Consider the following 20414-nt stretch of genomic DNA (forward strand, 5'->3'; position numbering starts at 1 on the left):
GGGGCTCAGAGTCTCTTCAAAGATCAAATGGGGCTGTTGAACCAATCATGTAAAACTTGGGCCCTGAAAATCTAAGGCTGCTCCTTCACTTCCAGGCACTGCCATGTGCCCACACAACATATTTGGATCACTTTGGGGGTATCTCCGAACTCGGTACAAATGAGCCAATAAATGTTGAGGTGTTTTTCTTCACTTGCATGCTCTGAACAATCTGTCTTATAAATGAAACATTGGTGAAAAAATTGAAAATAGCTTTTTTCACGCCAGATTTTGACAAGATTCTGCAAAAAAAATGTGTGGTCAAAAATGTGATCGCACACCGAGATTTTTTTTTAGAGGGGTGTAGTTATCAAAATGGGGCCATTCTGGGTGTTTCCCATCATTATGGGGGCTCAGAGTCTCAAGCAAAACTTGAGTCTTGAAAACCTAAGGCTTTTCCTTCACTTCCATGCACTGCCATGTGTCCACACAACATATTTGGACCACTTTGGGGGTATCTCTGAACTCAGTACAAATGGGCCAATAATGCTTTTCTTCACTTGCATGCTCTGTGTCTGAAAAATCTGTCCTGTGAATGAAGCAGTTGTGAAAATATTTCAATTGTTCTTTCACTCACCAGATATCCACAAGATTCTGCAAAAAAATTATTGGTTAAAAAATTGATCACACCCCTAGAAAAAAATTCCTTGATGGGTCCACTTTCCAAAATGGGGTCACTTTTGGGGGGTTTCCACTGTTTTGGTCCCTCCAGGGCATTGCAAATGCGACATGGAACTGAAAACTATTCCAGCAAAATCCGTTCTCCAAAATCCAAATGACGCTCCTTCTCTGCTGAGCCCTGCTGTGAGTCCAAACAGCAGTCTATTACCACATATGTGGTATTGCCGTAATCGGGAGAAATTGCTTTACAAATGTAGTGGTGCTTTTTCTCCTTTATTCCTTTTAAAAATTTAAAATTTCTATGTTTTTTCAGAAAAAAAGTAGATTTTCATCTTCACACACGAATTGAAATAAATTTTGCAAAACAACTGTGGGGTCAAAATGCTAACCATACCCCTAGAAAGATTCCTTGATGGGTCCACTTTCCAAAATGGGGTCACTTTTGGGGGGTTTCCACTGTTTTGGTCCCTCCAGGGCATTGCAAACGCGACATGGCACTGAAAACTATTCCAGCAAAATCCGTTCTCCAAAATCCAAATGACGCTCCTTCTCTTCTGAGCCCTGCTGTGAGTCCAAACAGCAGTCTATTACCACATATGTGGTATTGCCGTAATCGGGAGAAATTGCTTTACAAATGTAGTGGTGCTTTTTCTCCTTTATTCCTTTTAAAAATTTAACATTTCTAAGTTTTTTCAGAAAAAAAGTAGATTTTCATCTTCACACACGAATTGAAATAAATTTAGCAAAACAACTGTGGGGTCAAAATGCTAACCATACCCCTAGAAAGATTCCTTGAGGGGTCCAGTTTCAAAAATAGGGTCAATTTTGGGGGGTTTCCACTGTTTTGGTCCCTCCAGGGCATTGAAAACGCGACATGGCACTGAAAACTATTCCAGCAAAATCAGTGCTCCAAAATCCAAATGACGCTCGTTCTCTTCTGAGCCTTGCTGTGGGTCGAAACAGCAGTGTATTACCACATATGTGGTATTGCCGGAATCGAGAGAAATTGCTTTACAAATGTAGTGGTGCTTTTTCTCCTTTATTCCTTGTAAAAATTAAAAATTTCTATGTTTTTTCAGAAAAAAAGTAGATTTTCATCTTCACACACAAATTCAAATCGATTTCGCAAAACAACTGTGGGGTCAAAATGCTAACTATACCCCTAGAAAGATTCCTTGAGGCGTGAAGATTCTAAAATGGGGTCACTTTTTCTCTGTTTTTACTGTATCGGCAGCACAAGAACTCTTCAAACCTGACATGGTGCCTAAAATATATTCTAAAAAAAGGAGGCCCCAAAATCCCCTAGGTGTTCCTTTGCTTCTGAGGCATGTGCTTCAGTCCGTTAGCACACTACGGCCACATGTGGGATATTTCTAAAAAGTGCATAATCTGGGCAATAAATATTCAGTTGCATTTCTTGGAAAAAACTTTCTGTGTTACAGAAAAAAATGGATTACATGTGAATTTTGGCAAAAAAAATGAAATTTGTAAATTTCACCTGTAGTTTGCTTTAATTCCTCTGAAATGCCTAAAGGGTTAAAACACTTTCTGTATGCTGTTTTGAATACTCTGAGGGGTGCAGTTTTCAAAATGGGTTGATTTATGCAGACTTTCTAATATATAAGGCCCACAAACTAACTTCAGAACTGACCTGGTCCCTGAAAAAATGGCCTTTTGAAATTTTCTTGAAAATATGAGAAATTGCTGCTAAATTTCTAAGCCTTGTAACGTCCTAGAAAAATAAAAGAATGTTCCAAAAACGATGCAAATATAAAGTAGACATATGGGAAATATAAACTAGTAAGTATTTTGTGTGGTAATACTATCTGTCTTTCAAGCAGATAGATTTAAATTTCGAAAAATGGTAATTTTTGCAAATATTCTCTAAATTTGATGTTTTTCACAAATAAACATTGAGTTTATCGACTAAATTTTTTCACCAACATAAAGTACAATATGTCACGAGAAAACAATCTCAGAATCGCTTGGATAGGTAAAAGCATTCCAGAGTTATTACCACATAAAGTGACACATGTCAGATTTGAAAAATCTGCTTCATCCTGAAGGCCAAAACAGGCTCAGTCCTGAAGGGGTTAAAGGCAGATGTCTTGTCAATCCGCTGATTACAGCTGGTCCAGCTCCTGGAATTCCTGTTATTGCTAGGGGAAACTCCAACTTGCCATTAATTTCTCCTGCAGCAGCTGTTGCAGGGGAGATGTAGTATTACATGCCAGCCATGCAAATGAATGGCCGACTACGTAACACAAAGACTAGCTGGGTCAACCAGAGCAAGCACACCTCTTTGTAAGGAGCTCATAGAGGGGTACCTTAGTCAGGGATTCCCCGTCTATACTCCCTCATGGTGGGAAACTCCTACCTTTTCAATAAGGGTATATTCTCACAAGCAGTATATGCTGTAGAAATTAGGCAGCATTTACAGCAGCAGCAAAGTGAATGAGATTTCTGCATCTCATCCACAAGCTGCGTAAAAAAAGACACAAAGTCAAGATCCCCGGGAACCTCTAAATAGATACAGACCCCAGACTAGACTCCTAGATACATATCCCAGACCAGACACCCCACCAGATACTCACCTTTCCCTGTTCCCCCTAAAATCATACCTCCGATCAGACAGGTCAGCAGATTCGCACCACTCCACATTCTAGCAATTCTCTTTACTCCCAGGTGCTGCAGAGGACTGCAGGAACAGGGAGAAATCCGTATGTTGTGAGGTTTGTCTGCTCTTCTCGGAGTCTGGGAAATCTTTTTTTCCGCGAGTCCCCTGGACATAACAGGAGAATTGAATAGTATGTCATACGTCTTCCTCTGCATCTATCCTATGCAAACATCAGCCCTGACTGTCTCGTACTGAGACTGGTAATGGATGTGCAAGTGAACCTCAGTGTTTTCCAAAATATTTAGTTCAAAAATACAATAAATTACTCCCTTGTTGCCTGAAAATAGAAGTAGTACTGCACCTTTTCATTCTGAATGCCAGACTATAATTTGTCTGTTGGCTAAAGCAGTGTTCTGCAGTCAGGGACTAGTTTGCCGAATCAGTTTTGATTAAGACCCCAGACACTCTAAACATATAAAGACTCTGTAAACAAATACAGATCACCAGACTCCTAAATAAATACAGGCCCCTGACCTAAATAAATACAGACCCCCGACAAAACACTACAAAAATTCAAACCCCAAACCAGACCCACTAAATAATTACAGACTCCAGACCAATCCCCCTAAATAAATATAGATGCTGGACCATATCCCCCACAAAATTACTGTCCCCAGACCAGAGCCCCTAAATAAATACAGACCCCCGACAAAACACTACAAAAATTCAAACCCCAAACCAGACCAGACCCACTAAATAATTACAGACTCCAGACCATTACCCCTAAATAAATACAGATGCCGGACCATACCCCCTAAAAAATTACTGACCCCAGACCAGAGCCCCTAAATAAATACAGCCCTCATACTCCCTAAGTAAACAGACCATAAACCAGATCCCCTAAATACAGAACCCTGACCAGACAACTCACCAGATATTTACCTTTCCCTGTTCCCCCTCAATTCAGACCAAAAATCATCAGCTATCTCTCCACATTCCCGCAGTCCTCTTTACTCTCGGGCGTTGCAGCAGACTGCAGGAATGGGGAAAGTTTAGTTTTTTTGTGAAGGGGGGTGCACCTAAAAGATTATTCTGCTCTTCTGGGAGTCTGGGATTTTACGCCTTTTTCCAGTAGTCTCCTGAACATTATGGGAGAGTTGGAAAGTATGTTATACGACTTCCCCTGAATCTACCCAATGCGGACATCAGCCCTGACTGTCTTGTACTGGGACAGGTTATAGATGTGCAAGAGAAGCAGAGTATTTTCCAAATTATTTAAATCAAAATGATAATAAATTACTCCTCTGTTTCCTGGAAACAGAAACTTTACGGCACCTTTTGATTCTGAATGTCAGACTATAATTTGATTGTTGACTAAAACAGATTTCTGGATTAATTTGCTGAAGCAACAGGCGTTGTAGTGTTTGGATTCATACTATATGCTTTGAGACCAAAATGTCTAAAACTGGGACTCCGCATCACGGGAGAATCTCTTTTGTGCTTTTTGTTTTTTCATAAAACCTAAGCAGTGCCAGGTAGAGAGCTGTATTAGCTGGAGTAGACCGATCGTCAGTATTTTGTATAATACTACCAATACTGTGTATATTCTTGAAGCACTCGCCTTGCTAAATCTTGCTTTTATAAACTTTTAAAGGGATTTTTTTTTTAAATCTCCTGCTCCCTTATCAACTTTAAAGAGTTGGGATAAAAAGAGCCTTTCATTCTGGCCGGCCTTGTATTGTGAGCTCTTAAAGAGGCTCTTTCACCACATTATAGTGCCCTATCTCCGACATAATCTGATCGGCGCTGTAATGTAGATAAGTGTTTTTTATTTTGAAAAACTATCAATTTTGAGCAAGTTACGCACAATTTTAGATTTATACTAATTAGTAATTAATAGACAACTAGACGTGTTTTTTACCAACTGGGCATTTTTAGCAGTACTCGCAACACAGCGTGATCTTGCGAGATCACGCTGTGCAGTCACATACTGTGCAGTCACATACTCCCATATTAACTTTACCGAAGTGTCATAGAAGAGAATAGACATCACCTCCAGCCAGGACGCGATGTCTATTCATCACTCCCGTTTCTGTGAATGACCGCACGCGTGATCTCGCGAGATCACGGTGTGCTGTGTGAGTAAGTCCCCAAGAAACTTTACCGAAGTGTTCGTGAGTGTGAATAGACATCGCGTCCTGGCTGGAGGTGATGTCTATTCTCTTCTAAGACACTTCGGTAAAGTTAATATGGGAGTATGTGATCTTGCGAGATCACGCTGTGTTGCGAGTACTGCTAAAAATGAATGGAGAGAAGTGTATGACGCTTATTGGTCAGCGTCATACACTTCTCTTTACAACGCCCTGTTGGTAAAAAAGTAAAAACACGCCCAGTTGTCTATTAACCCCTAGGCGCACAAGGACGCAACTGTACGTCCATGCGGCCAGTGTCTTAGCGCACAGGGACGTACAGTTACTGAGTGGTTCGCGGTGCACACTGTCGGCGACAGTGTGCACCGGGAACCGGGAGGCCAGCTGTCCCTGACAGCTGACACTCCACTGTATGCCGATCAGAGGCTTATTTCCGCTGATATCGGCAATTAACCCCTTGATTGCGGTGATTGATTGCAATCACCGCATTCAGGGGTTTCTAGCTCATCGGCAGACCTCACGATAAATCGTGAGGTTTGCAGATAGCTAGCATGGCGATCGGAGGCCAAGAAATGGCCTCCGTGTCTGCCATGTACGGAAGCCTATCAGGATCAGCCTCCTGATAGACTTCCTGTCAGAGTAACAGGACGTCACTGCCGTTCGCGATTCACACTGTCGATGACCGTGTCTGTGACAGTGTCGGTGACAGTGTGCATTGGTAACGAGGTCAGCTGTCCCTGACAGCTGACACTCCACTAGTTGCCGATCAGCGGCTCATTGCCACTGATTTCGGCAATTAACCCATTACATGCGGGGTTCGATTGCGATCCTTGGTCTGCCATGTAAGCAAGCCTATGAGGATCAGCCTCTGGCTGGTCCTCGTAGAGTAACTGTCAGAGTGAATGTGACGTCACACTGACAGTTGGAATACATTACACTACCTAGGTAGTGTTATGTATTCTAGCAGTGATCAGAGCTGCAGGTAAAAGAAGAAAGTGTAAAAAGTAAATAAAAAATAAAAAAAAGTTAATAAAAATGTTTTACAAAAGTGTAAAAATAAAAGATTTTTTTTTCCTATAATAAGTCTCTTATTATAGGGAAAAAATGAAACCGTTAAAAAACAGTACACATATTTGGTATCACCGCGTTCGTAACGACCCAAACTATAACACTATAATGTTGTTTTTACCGCACGGTGAACGCCGCAAAAAAAACAAACTAAAAACAATGCCAGAATCACTATTTTTTGGTCACCACCCCTCCCAAAGTATAGAATAAAAAATGATCAAAAAGTCGCATGTACCCGAAAATAGTACCAATAAAAACTACAACCCGTCCCGCAAAAAACAAGCCCTTACACCGCTTTTTTGACCGAAAAATAAAAAGTTACGGCTAAGAATATGGTGACAGAAAATAAATTATTTTATAAAGAAGTGATTTTATTGTGCAAACGCTGCAAAACATAAAAAAACCTATATACATATGGTATCGCCGTAATCGTACCGTCCCTTAGTATAAAGTACAATTGTCATTTATAGCGCATTATGAACGCCGTAAGAAATAAAGAATTTAAAACGCCAAAATTACTGTTTTTGGCCACCAAAGCTCTAAATAAAATGTAATAAAAAGTGATCAAAGATTTGCATCTACCAAAAAATCGTACCAATAAAAACTACAGCTCGTCCTGCCAAAAATAAGCCCTCACACCGCTCAATTCATGGAAAAAGAAAGAAGTTATGGCGTTTGGAAGGCGGGGAGTGAAAAACTAAAATGGAAAAGCAAAAAAGGATCAGTCCTGCAAAGGTTAATTAATTTCTATTAAAAAAATAAATTATTACCACATGTGGGGTATTGTCGTATTCGGGAGAGATTGCGTTACAAATTTAGGGCGATTTTTTTTCTCCTTTATCCCTTGTGAAAATGAAAAAATTCAACATTTTAGTGGACAAAAATGTTTATATTCATTTTCACGGCCTAATTCTACTAAATTCTGCAAAAGACCTGTGTGGTATAAATGTTTACTATACCCCTAGAAAAATTCCTTGAGGGGTCTAGTTTACAAAATGGGGTCACTTTTGGGGTGTTTCCACTATTTTGTTCCCTCTAGGGGGTTGCAATCGCGACATGGCACTAAAAACCAATCCAGCAAAATCTGTGCTCCAAAATCCAAATGGCGCTCCCTCCCTTCTGAGCGCTGCCGTGGATCCAAACAGCAGTTTATTACCACATATGGGGTATTTCCGTAATCGGGAGAAGATGCTTTACAAATGATAGGGTGAATTTTCTTCTTTATTATATTAAAAATGTCTATGTTAAAAAAGTAGATTTTCATTTTCACAGACTAACTCCAATAAATATAGCAAAATACCTGTCGGGTCAAAGTGCTAACTATACCACTAGATAAATTCCTTGAGGAGTCTAGTTTCCAAAATGGGGTCACTTTTGGGGAGTTTCCACTGTTTTGGCACCACAAGACCTCCTCAAACTCGACATGGTGCCTAAAATATAATCTAAAAATAAGCAGGCCCCAAAATCCTCTAGGTGCTCCTTTGCTTCTAAGGCCAGTGTTTCAGTCCATTTCCGCACTAGGGCCATATGTGGGATGTTCCTAAAAACTGCAGGACCTGGGCAATAAATATTGAGTTGTATTTCTCTGGTAAAACCTTCTGTGTTACACAATTTTTTTTATTACAAATGAATTTTGGCAAAGAAAGGAGAAATTTGTAAATTTCCCCTCTACTTTGCTTTATTTACTGTGAAACGCCTAAAGGGTTAAAATACTTTCTGAATGCTGTTTTGAATACTTTGAGGGGTGCAGTTCTTAAAATGGGGTAATTTATTGGGGTATTCTAATATATAAGGCCCTCAAAACCACTTCAGAACTGAACTGGCCCCTGTAAAAATCGCCTTTTGAAATTTTCTTGAAAATGTGAGAAATTGCTGCTAAAGTTCTAAGCCTTGTAACGTCCTAGAAAAATAAAAGGACGTTCAAAAAACGATGCAAATATAAAGTACACATATGGGAAATGGTAACTAGTGACTATTTTGTGTGGTATTACTATCGGTTTTATAAGCAGATACATTTAAATTTAGAAAACTGCTAATTTTCTCTAAATTTTGGTGTTTTTCACGAATAAATATTGAATTTATCGACCAAATTTTTCCACTATCATAAAGTACAATATGTCACGAGAAAACAGTCTCAGAATTGCTTGGATAGGTAAAAGCATTCCGGAGTTATTACCACATAAAGTGACACATGTCAGATTTGAAAAAATCAGCTGTGCCACAAGGCCAAAACAGGCTGCGTCCTAAGGGGGTTAAAGAGGCTCTGTCACCAGCTTTTGCAACCCCTATCTGCTATTGCAGCAGATAGGCGCTGCAATGTAGATTACAGTAACGTTTTTATTTTTAAAAAACGAGCATTTTTGGCCAAGTTATGACCATTTTTGTATTTATGCAAATGAGGCTTTCAAAAGTACAACTGGGCGTGTTGAAAAGTAAAAGTACAACTGGGCGTGTATTATGTGTGTTACATATGGGCGTGTTTACTACTTTTACTAGCTGGGCGTTCTGACGAGAAGTATCATCCACTTCTCTTCAGAACGCCCAGCTTCTGGCAGTGCAGACACAGCCGTGTTCTCGAGAGATCACGCTGTGACGTCACTCACAGGTCCTGCATCGTGTCAGACGAGCGAGGACACATCGGCACCACAGGCTACAGTTGATTCTGCAGCAGCATCAGCGTTTGCAGGTAAGTCGATGTAGCTACTTACCTGCAAACGCTGATGCTGCTGCAGAATCAACTGTAGCCTGTGGTGCCGATGTGTCCTCGCTCGTCTGACACGATGCAGGACCTGTGAGTGACGTCACAGCGTTATCTCTCGAGAACACGGCTGTGTCTGCACTGCCAGAAGCTGGGCGTTCTGAAGAGAAGTGGATGATACTTCTCGTCAGAACGGCCAGCTAGTAAAAACGCCCCGATGTACTCACATAATACACGCCCAGTTGTACTTTTACTTTTCAACACGCCCAGTTGTACTTTTGCAAGCCTCATTTGCATAAATACAAAAATGGTCATAACTTGGCCAAAAATGCTCGTTTTTTAAAAATAAAAACGTTACTGTAATCTACATTGCAGCGCCTATCTGCTGCAATAGCAGATAGGGGTTGCAAAATCTGGTGACAGAGCCTCTTTAAGAAACGAATTAGCATAAATCTTAAATTGCTCATAACTTGCTCAAAATTGATCGTTTTTCAAAATAAAAAACACTGTTGTTAATATGTAGGAGACATGGCACTTATAATTTGGTGACAGAGCCTCTTTAAATAAATTGTTAGAAATGTAATGGAATACATGTACCTTGTGCTCTAGTCATTGTTTTGATTTGGCATTTATACAGTTAAAAAAAATAAAAAATGTGTCTTACTATAATGTTACATTTTAGAATAAGTTTTTTATTAGTTTTTTTTTCATTTGTGAATACAAATTCAGAGGAAAGTGCAAATTCTGCTAGATATTAGCATATTAGGCTATTGGATATTACATGTTTCTTGCTGAATATTTTAGTAGTAGATTAGTATTGTTGTTTACCAAGTACAAAATTAAAGGTGTTGTCCAGTTTTAGCAAATTATAAAAAATTCCACAATCTAATATCCTATAACTAGCAGGCGCTTTCTATGAAAATGTAAAAACATTTTTTAGAAGGCTGTAATGCAATACTGTACAATGCACTGAATACACAAAAGCGTTTTTTTCCCCCATGTTTCAATTTACAAAAGAGGACTACATTGTTGTTGTTTTTTTTGCATTTAACAATTTTTTTCATTATATTCATATTGTTCATTGTGTTTACATTTGCCACGCTGCTAGACCACAGGGAGAATCCACTGGTGAAGTCAGTGACTCAGGAGCTTCGATGGTACAACATGGATTAAATGCAGACAAAACTTTCATGCAAGTGCATTACTTAAAGGTTAGTGGTTAAACGTTTGATCATATTTCTGAGTATCTTTAAAAACTGATAGCTAGATTGCCAAATGCTTACAAATATTTAACAGCTGCAAATAAATCCTTTGTTGAATGTAAGATTTAATAAAATATTTATATGAAAGTTATAACATTGTCAGTGTATTGTATATGCTGTATATTTAGCAGAATGAACAGCAATGTGGGTATGTATAGAATGGGTACATGCCAACTGGACCTAGCCATGCAAACATCCATGAAAAGGGGGACAGCACTGTGTTTAATATATGCCTTTTTTATTTTTTCATTATTATTCATCTTTCATTATCTTTAATGCCCATAATACTGCCACTGTACAGTAGTGTTCCTTCTAGCATGTTATTTAACTAATACAACAATGATGGATTAGTATATGCACATACTCTATGTATAACTGAATGTTTATTCAAACTACTACCAATTAGATTTGTGGTCCACATTATACCCTAATTTTTTACTTTATTTTTTAGGGTTATTTTCTACTACGATTTCTTGCAAATACCATAGGTGCAGATAATTACTTATCATTTCTGAGAAGTTTTGTAAATAGATCTCATGGACAACTGATACTTTCTCAGGTAGGATTTAAAAATATTGTAATTTTCTATATAGAAATACAACTTCATGCAATCAAGGTGCATGGACATGCAGCTGGAAGCACGTGAAAGGCAAAAAGAAGTTCAGCATTATATATACGATAGAACCAGGACCCTTTATTGTAGAGTAGCAGTACAAACAAATGGAAGTAGCAAGGGTGCTGACATGTTTCGGGAAACAATATCCCATAGTCATAGCATACTCTGCTTAACTGGACAGTAAATTATCAAAAACTTATGCTAATCTAATAGTATACCTGATATATATCAACTTTGTAGTTTACTTACTGTTAAAGTTTAGTTGTTTTATCCATGAAAATTCTGTGTGAAGTTACTGCCACTAGAGGTCTCCCCTTCTTGAATCTGAAGTTCGCCACCTAATGCTCTAGTTACAGAGCAGACAAAACGGATTGCAGGAAGTGGAGGTTTTGTCTCTTCACAACCTGCCCATAGATGTCTATGGAGGGGGGAGGGGAGCAGGAGGAGGATGGCGGAGCACAGAGCGAGAGAAGAGACACCAGCACCTAGTAAGAGTTATATATTATCCCAGTGTTGGATTCACAGCTACACTTCTCAGTACTACTGTATAATCTCTTTCATGTTGCTGCTTCTATATACACCGTGTTCCAAATTATTATGCACATTGGATTTAAGTGTCATAAACATTTAATTATTAGTTTTTCAATTAAACTCATGGATGGTATTGTGTCTTAGGGCTCTTCGGATCATTGTAATCAATCTCAGACACCTGTGATAATTAGTTTGCCAGGTGTGCCCAATCAAAGGAAAACTACTTAAGAAGGACGTTCCACATTATTAAGCAGGCCACAGGTTTCAAGCAATATGGGGGAAAAAAAGGATCTCTCTGCTGCCGAAAAGCGTGAAATAGTGCAATACCTTGGACAAGGATGAAAACATTGGATATTTCAAGAAAACTTAGGCGTGATCATCGTACTGTGAAAAGATTTGTGGCTGATTCAGAGCACAGACGGGTTTGTTCAGATAAAGGCATAATGAGGAAGGTTTCTGCCAGACAAATTAATAGGATTAGGAGAGCAGCTGCTAACAGGTATTTGAAGCTGCTGGTGCCTCTGGAGTCCCGCAATCCTCAAGGTGTAGGATCCTCCAGAGGTTTGCAAGTATGCATAAAGCTATTATTCGGCCACCCCTAAATAATGCTCACAAGCAGAAACGGTTGCAGTGGGCTCAGAAATACATGAAGACTAATTTTCAAACCGTGTTGTTTACTGATGAATGCCGTGAAACCCTGGATGGTCCAGATGGATGGAGTAGTGGATGGTTGGTGAATGGCCACCATGTCCCAACAAGGCTGCGACGTCAGCAAGGAGGTGGCGGTGTCATGTTTTGGTCTGGAATCATGGGGAGAGAGCTGGTAGGTCCCTTTAGGGTCCCTGACGGTGTGAAAATGACCTCTGCAAAGTATGTAGAGTTTATGACTGACCACTTTCTTCCATGGTACAAAAAGAAGAACCGTGCCTTTCGTAGCAAAATTATCTTCATGCATGACAATGCACCTTCTCATTCTGCAAAGAATACCTATGTGTCATTGGCTGCTATGGGCATAAAAGGAGAGAAACTCATGTTCCCCTGAGCTTTTGGAGCATCCTCAAGCAAAATATCTATGAGGGTGGGAGGCAGTTCACATCAAAACAGAAGCTCTGGGAGGCTATTCTGACATCCTGCAAAGATATTCAAGCAGAAACTGTCCAAATACTCACAAATTCAATGGATGCAAGAATTGTGAAGGTGATATCAAAGAAGGGGTCCTATGTTAACATGTAACTTGGCTGTTAAGTTTTTTTGGATTGAAAGAGCTTTTGATTTCTGTAAAGGGGGATTCACACGAGCGTGTATTCGGTCCGTGCGGGCCGCGTGGTTTTCACACGGCACGCATGGACCAATACAAGTCTATGGGGCAGTACAGACAGTCCGTGCTTTTTGCGCAGCGTTTGGCTGCTGCGCAAAAAGCGCGACAGGTTCAATAACTCTGCGTATTTCGCACATCACGCACCCATTGAAGTCAATGGGTGCGTGAAAACCACGCAGGTTGCACGGAAGCACTTCCGTGCGAACTGACTGAAACAGCGCACCAGCTGTCAAAAGGATGAATGTAAACAGAAAAGCACCACGTGCTTTTCTGTTTCCGAACATCCAAACGGAGTGTCTTTGCGATGAGCGAAGCCGGACAAGCGAACCGAACTTCACCGGGTTCGGCCGAACTCGTTTTGGCCGAACCCGGCAAAAAAATTATCGGTACGCGACGTCAGGAGATAGTCACTGTCCATGGTGCTGAAAGAGTTAAACTGGTTCAGCACCATGGACAGTGACTTCCGATCCCAATATACATGAACCTGTAGAAAAAAAAACGAAGTTCTGACTTACCGATAACTCCCGGCGTCTTCCTCCAGTCTGATCTCCCGGGATGACAATTCAGTCCAAGTGACAGCTCCAGCCAAGCACAGGCTGCAGCGGTCACATGGACTGGCGTCAATATGATTGGGTCTCATTCATTCCCCTCGCCGAATTTTCCCTTAATAACCGGGTCAGTAACTCGTCAGGGGTCTCCCCCTTTTTCTGTAATTTTGGGTTTAATCCACGGTTCTCCTCCGTTTCACCTGGTAGTTCCAACAATCCCGAGGTAGAGGTCATTCATCGGGAACTGTGCACAGTCTGGGCCCAGGTTCAGAAGAACTTAGAGGCGTCCCAGAGCGTACAAAAAACTCAGGCTGATAGAAGACGTTCTGCTAACCCTTTGTTTATGGTCGGGGATCTGGTGTGGTTATCGTCTAGAAACTTGCGCCTAAGGTCCCGTCCAAGAAGTTTGCTCCCCGGTTTATTGGGCCGTATAAGGTCATTGAAGTCCTCAATCCTGTCTCCTTCCGACTGGAGTTGCCCCCATCTTTTCGAATACACGACGTGTTTCATGCCTCCCTCCTTAAACGCTGCTCCCCGTCCTTGGCTCCCTCGAGGAAACCTCCTGTTCCCGTTCTCACCCCTGAGGGGGTGGAATTCGAGGTGGCCAAGATTGTGGACAGCAAGATGGTCCAAGGCTCCCTCCAGTACCTGGTCCATTGGAGAGGATACGGGCCTGAGGAGAGGACTTGGGTACCCGCCTGGGATGTTCACGCTGGGGTATTGGTCAGGAGGTTCCACCTTCGTTTCCCCAATAAACCAGGTCCACCTAGAAAGGGTCCGGTGGCCCCTCATAAAAGAGGGGGAACTGTAAAGGATCTGCCAGGCACAACTTCTGTGTATACGCCCATAGGTAATCAGTCTGCACCTGAGTCTATGTCTCTGAGACTGACTCCAGCTTCCACCATTCAGGATGGCAGGCTTAGGAGTGGGAGAGCCTATCGCAGCCTGGCCAGACGGAGCTAGCTCCCGCCCTCTGTCTATTTATACCTGCCTTTCCTGTTCCTCCTTTGCTTGTGATTCTTCTCGTGTGGTTTCCTGGCCCAGCTACAGCTTCTAACTATTTGATCCTGCTCCATACTGACCCTGGCTTTCTGACTACTCTCCTGCTCTGCGTTTGGTACCTCGTGCACTCCTGGTTTGACTCGGCTCGTTCACCACTCTTGTTGCTCACGGTGTTGCCGTGGGCAACTGCCCCATTTCCCTTTGCTTTGTGTTCCCTTGTTTGTTTGTCTCATGCACTTACTGAGCGTAGGGACCGCCGCCCAGTTGTACCCCGTCGCCTAGGGCGGGTCGTTGAAAGTAGGCAGGGACAGAGTGGCGGGTAGATTAGGGCTCACTTGTCCGTTTCCCTACCCCCGTCATTACAGTTTTAGTAATTGAAGTGTCAATGAGTCTCTGAATTAATCCTCTTATGCAAGAAATGCAACAACATCCACAAATTACAAGTATGGCTGCCACTGTTGCTAAGGAAATCAATAGACTGGATATGTGGTTACTCCATTTTCCAAACCATCCTTCAAGCCTATTAGTGAAGATGTCATTAATTCCAGTTTTCCACAAGCTCTTCGGACAGGGAATTGAGTTCTTCCAATGCCTTGATAATACTACCATCAGGAGATGTATTATTGGAAATAAAAGTACAACAGAAGATGCAAACATTTTGCAGACACCCCCTTTTTCTGCTAGTAACATATCCAGGGCCATTTTATTTTGCCATGTCATTAAAGATATAGGTCCCAACTTATCTGCAATGCCCTTTATTGCATCTCTAGTATAATTAACAAATCTATATTGATTGTAATAAATATAATTAATCCAGTCGACATTCTTATTTATCATAGACCACCAGAAAAATACTGACTCGAAGCCTGATGCAATATGATTTCGGGCCTTAAACTCATTTGGCCCACTTCGGGTTACTCCTATTTCATCTATGTGTATCCTATGGTCAAAGGAACCTCCAGGGTTAGACTGCTTATAGCGATTCAGATAGTCTCCAGGGCTATTTTCTCATTCTCTGAAACTCAGGGGCTGAAAACAAGTGGATGTCATCAGAAGCTGAACCACAGTACAGATAGCATAGGTCTCAGCTTCCTGTCTCCACATAGCCATCAGAGATCAGTCCTTGCCCTTGTCTGGTTGGTAAACCAATTAGAGGAGTAATTACCATTATCGGTACCAATATCTATGGAGGTTTCACAAAACTCTTCAGTGAGGTTCCCTACTTTCTTACCTTGCCCATTCCTCAGAAAGCAGGTGTAGTTGCCTGGGTAAGCAACTACTAAGGGAGGGATTTCATCTCTCCCCACAGGTGGGTACAATAAAGAGAATGTCTTACATAATTTATCACCGGGATTATATGATGCATTATATAAAGATAACATGCATTGCAGACCTTGTGGGTTCGCCTGAAAGGTATAGTACCCAGATGAGGCCTGGCTTTTGCACATGCGATACAGTTAGTTCTTTAATTTTGGATTGCAGTGTATCCCATCCAGGCTAACCATTCATTTTTATCACTGTAACCTGTTTCTAATGCCAATTTATCTTCATAAGTGAAGTTGGCCAGATAGACTATAGAGGGTAGGTCTATCTTCGGGGCTAAAGGACTTTCAATTGCATCCTTTTCCTTAACATCAATAAAATGCCCTATAGGTAAACATCAGCTTCTATCAAAAATGTCTGGTTACATTTGGTGGAATTTGTACAGGGAGAGGTAGGTTTCTTAATAGTAATTAACCTTTCTTTTAAAGAGGGATTACTGGCATAATATCCATAGTCGGGCATAGCCGTAATCCAGGGGTCTCAAACTCGGCCGGGTAAGTGGGCCGCATATAGAAAATATGGGAAGTTGACGGGCCGCATTACTTTCAAATTTGATACAATACAAAATTATTATTAATCAATTAGTTATTTGAACTACAATAACACTATATTACTATAATAATAATACTACATTACTACAATACTACATTACTATAATAATACCGCTAGGTTTAAAATTTGAGAGATTTCTCCACGTGCTTATTTCAACAATCCAGTTTTCCAGTTTAAGTGTCGCTAAATGCAGTCCGGAGGCTCAGTTAGCAGCGTTTGGCAGACACACATGTAAAGATTGGGCAGCCCCTTTTTAGATAGTGCCACAGTGCCCTCGGTGGATGCTGCCGCAGTGCCCTCGGTGGATGCTGCCGCAGTGCCCTCGGTGGATGCTGCCGCAGTGCCCCCGGTAGATGCTGCCGCAGTGCCCTCTGTAGATAATGCAACACACCCCTAGATAAGGCCACAGTGCCCTCCGCAGATGCTACCACAGTGATGTCAGGATCTTGCCCAGAGCTGGAGTCCCGGAGCAGAGCCGCTTCTAGCACTCGAACAACAGTAGATTTGTGACTGCAGCTCTGGATTTGTTTGGAGTATGGGACCTGATGTTACAGTACAGTTGTGACTGCAGCACTGGATGTGACTGGAGTATAGGACATGATGTTACAGTAGAGTTATGACTGCAGCTCTGGATGTGGCTGGAGTATAAGACATGATGTTACAGTAGAGTTGTGACTGGAGTATAGCACATTATATAATAGTAGAGTTGTGACTGGAGCTTTAGATTTGTTTGGAGTATAAGACAAGATGTTTGCATCTGCATCTACTGATCTTGCAGTAGAGTTGTGAGTGTAGCTGTGGATGTCTCTGGAGTATAGTACATGATGTTACAGTAGAGTTGTGAGTGCAGCTCTGGATGTGACTGGAGTATAACATGTTACAGTAGAGTGGTGACTGCAGCTCTGCATGTGACTGGAGTAAAGTACATGATATAATAGTAGAGTTGTGAGTGCAGCCTGGGATTTCAGCTCTGCTCCTGACATCACTGTCCATATATGGACAGAGATGTCAGGGGCAACCCCAGAGCTGGAGTCCCGGGTAGAGCGCTAGTAGGCTCTTCCTGGGACTCCAGCTGTGCTCCTGACATCACTGGGACTCCTAGTTTAGAATTATGCTAATGAGTTTCTCAATGGACAACTGGGCGTTTTTTTACTTTTTACCAACTGGGTGTTGTACAGAGAAGTGTATGAGGCTGACCAATCAGTGACCAATCAGTGTCATACACTTCTCATTGTTCCAGCCCATCATGATCCAGAGCACAGTGTGATTGTGCAGTGAAAGAAGCTGGGCTGGAACAATGAGAAGTGCAGGAACGCTGATTTATCACTGATTGGTCAGCCTCATACACTTCTCTGTACAACACCCAGTTGGTAAAAAGTAAAAAAACGCCCAGTTGTCCATTGAGAAACTCATTAGCATAAATCTAAACTAGCTCATAACTTGCTCAAAAATGATCGTTTTTCAAAATAAAAACCACTGTTGTTATCTACATTACAGCGCCGATCAGACTATGTAGGAGATAAGGCACTTATAATCTGGTGACAGAGCCTCTTTAATGTTCACGGGTGTTTTAGCTGTATTTTTCCTACTAATTTGTCCTGGTAACAATTTTACCCAGGACCATATAACTAATTGGACTCCCTTATACATACAGGGTTTTATGTGCACGGTATGCAGTACTCGGGTAGACGAGGGGTCAGGAGATGTTGTATTCCCGACTCAAAGGACCAATTGTTAGAAGAATTTATGTACTTATCAAAGAGATTCAAGGAGTCACCTGAATAGAGAATGCGCGTCTTTTATTCTTATGGATAAGGAGACAATATGGCAAAATGTCTGCTACTACCTTCAGTATCACAGCTTTTATACATGTGATAAACCTAGTTCAAACCAGTTCTTAGACAGATTTGTTATCTCTTTACTCGACTTTGATACTTGATGTAAATACTTCACTTCTCTCTCTAAAGGAATTCAACTGCCCACCCCCCTCTGCTTGATAACATATTAAACACTTTGTCAGCAAAAAAAACCTTTTCAGAAAAACTTGTATAGCTTAATACACACTTTAGTTTCCGATACTTACATTTAAAATGAAACTTTCCTAACAAGAGGTCATTGTGCAGGGAGGAGAGAAAGAGCTGTGTTGTTGCCCTGCAGCGGTGTGGTCATGCGCCCTCCAGCTTTATAATAGAGGTGTTGTTTTTTTATTGTAATCCTGCCTTAGAAATTGATATCTACAAAAAAAATTAAAAGACTATTGTGAATCTCATTAGCAATGGTAAAAAATGGCGAAATTTCAGTACAGATATTAACCCCTTCCTGACATGCGCCGTACATGTACGGCGCTGCCGGGAGGTGCTTCCCGCAAAGCGCCGTACATGTACGGCGCAGTGATTGTGCGGGCTCAGAAGCAGAGCCGGCACCATCACCGCAGGGTGACAGCTGTATTATACAGCTGGCACCCTCCTGTAACTGCCAGGACCGGAGCTACTCTCCGATCCGGCAGATTAACCCCTCAGATGCTGCGCTCAATAGGTTTTCACCCGATCGGCAACCCAGTGATGCAATCGCTGGGTTGCTGTGGCAATCGGATGCCAGAAAATGGCGTCCGAGTCTGCCTTGTACGGGAGCCGATGAGGACCCGCCTTCGGCGAGTCCTCATAGGCTTGCTGTCAGTGAATAACTGACAGCGCTAATACACTGCACTTCGTATGTAGTGCAGTGGATTAGAGTAGCGATCGGGGCATCAGGCCCTCATGTCCCCTAGTGGGACAAGTAAAAAAAGTAAAAAAAAGTTAATAAAAATGTGGTAAAACAATAAAAACACACACATTTCAAATAAAAATAAAGCTAAACTGACTTTTTTCCCATAGTAAGTCTTTTATTATGGGAAAAACCGTAAAAATTAAAAAAACTATACATAATTGGTATCGCCGCGTCCGTAACGACCCAAACTACAAAACTATTATGTAATTTATCCCGCACGGTGAACGCCGTAAAAAAAAAACATGAAAAACAACGCCAGAATCTTTGTTTTTAGGTCACATCTCCTTCCAAAAAATGCTAGAAAAAGTGATCAAGAAGTCACATTTACTCCAAAATAGTACTAATAAAAACGACAATCTGTCCCGGAAAAAATAATGCCTGACACCGCTTTGTACACGCAAAAATAAAAAAGTTATGGGTCTTAGAATATGGCGACACAGAAAACAAATGATTTTATAAAAAAAAGTGATTTTGTTGTGCAAAAGCCGCAATACATAAAAAAAACTATATAAATTTGGTATTGCCGTAATCGTATCGACCCGCAGAATAAAGCTAACATGTAATTTAGGGCGCACTGTGGATGCCGATAAAAAAAACAATAAAAAACGATTCCAGAATTGCTTGTTTTTGGTAATTTCCTTTACCAAAAAATGGAATAAAAAGTGATCAAAAAGTCGTATGTGTTCCAAAATGATACCAATGAAATCTACAGCCCGTCTCGCAAAAAACAAGCCCCCACACCGCCCAATCAACTGAAAAATAAAAAAGTTATGGCACTAGTAATGCGGTGATGAAAAACATCTCAATGCGCAGGCCGGAGGGGAACATTCCTGCAGTTTCAGGGCCCTAGAATTTAAGAATTAGGAAAGGGAAGGGACATCGCACATCCGCTGGAAGCGAGGGCGCCCGTATTATACCAGCGCAAAACTTTCCCAGCAGTATTTCCCAAACTACGAAGGAGAAAAAGTCCCCAAAAGGTGCAGAGCGTTACAGAAGGGGGATAATAAAGAAAACCGTTTATCAGTGTGACACCGGCCTGCACATAACGGATCGCTTCACAGCGTAACACACATCTATGGAGAATTGTATTATTTACCCCATTATTATACCCTCTTATTATGCCCTGATGTACTCCGCACAGATTACATATACCCCTGATATACTCCGCACAGATTACATATACCCTGGTGTTCTCCGCACAGATTACATATACCCCTGATATACTCCGCACAGATTACATATGCAACCACATTATAAACGGAAATACCAGCAAAACTCAAACAAAACTACTACCAAGCAAAAT

At 41.3% G+C, this 20414-nt stretch overlaps 1 protein-coding gene across 1 annotated transcript in view; it reads left to right on the forward strand.

Annotated features, from left to right (window-relative positions):
* The window catches only part of AOPEP (aminopeptidase O (putative)), a 546765-nt gene that overhangs the window by 261404 nt on the left and 264947 nt on the right, over nucleotides 1-20414 (forward strand). Inside the window, exons 8-9 of the mRNA XM_075828817.1 lie at nucleotides 10302-10404; nucleotides 10907-11014. Of these exons, the coding sequence (XP_075684932.1) occupies nucleotides 10302-10404; nucleotides 10907-11014 (211 nt within the window). The remainder of the gene's footprint in view (nucleotides 1-10301; nucleotides 10405-10906; nucleotides 11015-20414) is intronic.

Source organism: Rhinoderma darwinii, chromosome 1 (genome assembly GCF_050947455.1).
Source record: "Rhinoderma darwinii isolate aRhiDar2 chromosome 1, aRhiDar2.hap1, whole genome shotgun sequence".
NCBI lineage: Eukaryota > Metazoa > Chordata > Amphibia > Anura > Rhinodermatidae > Rhinoderma > Rhinoderma darwinii.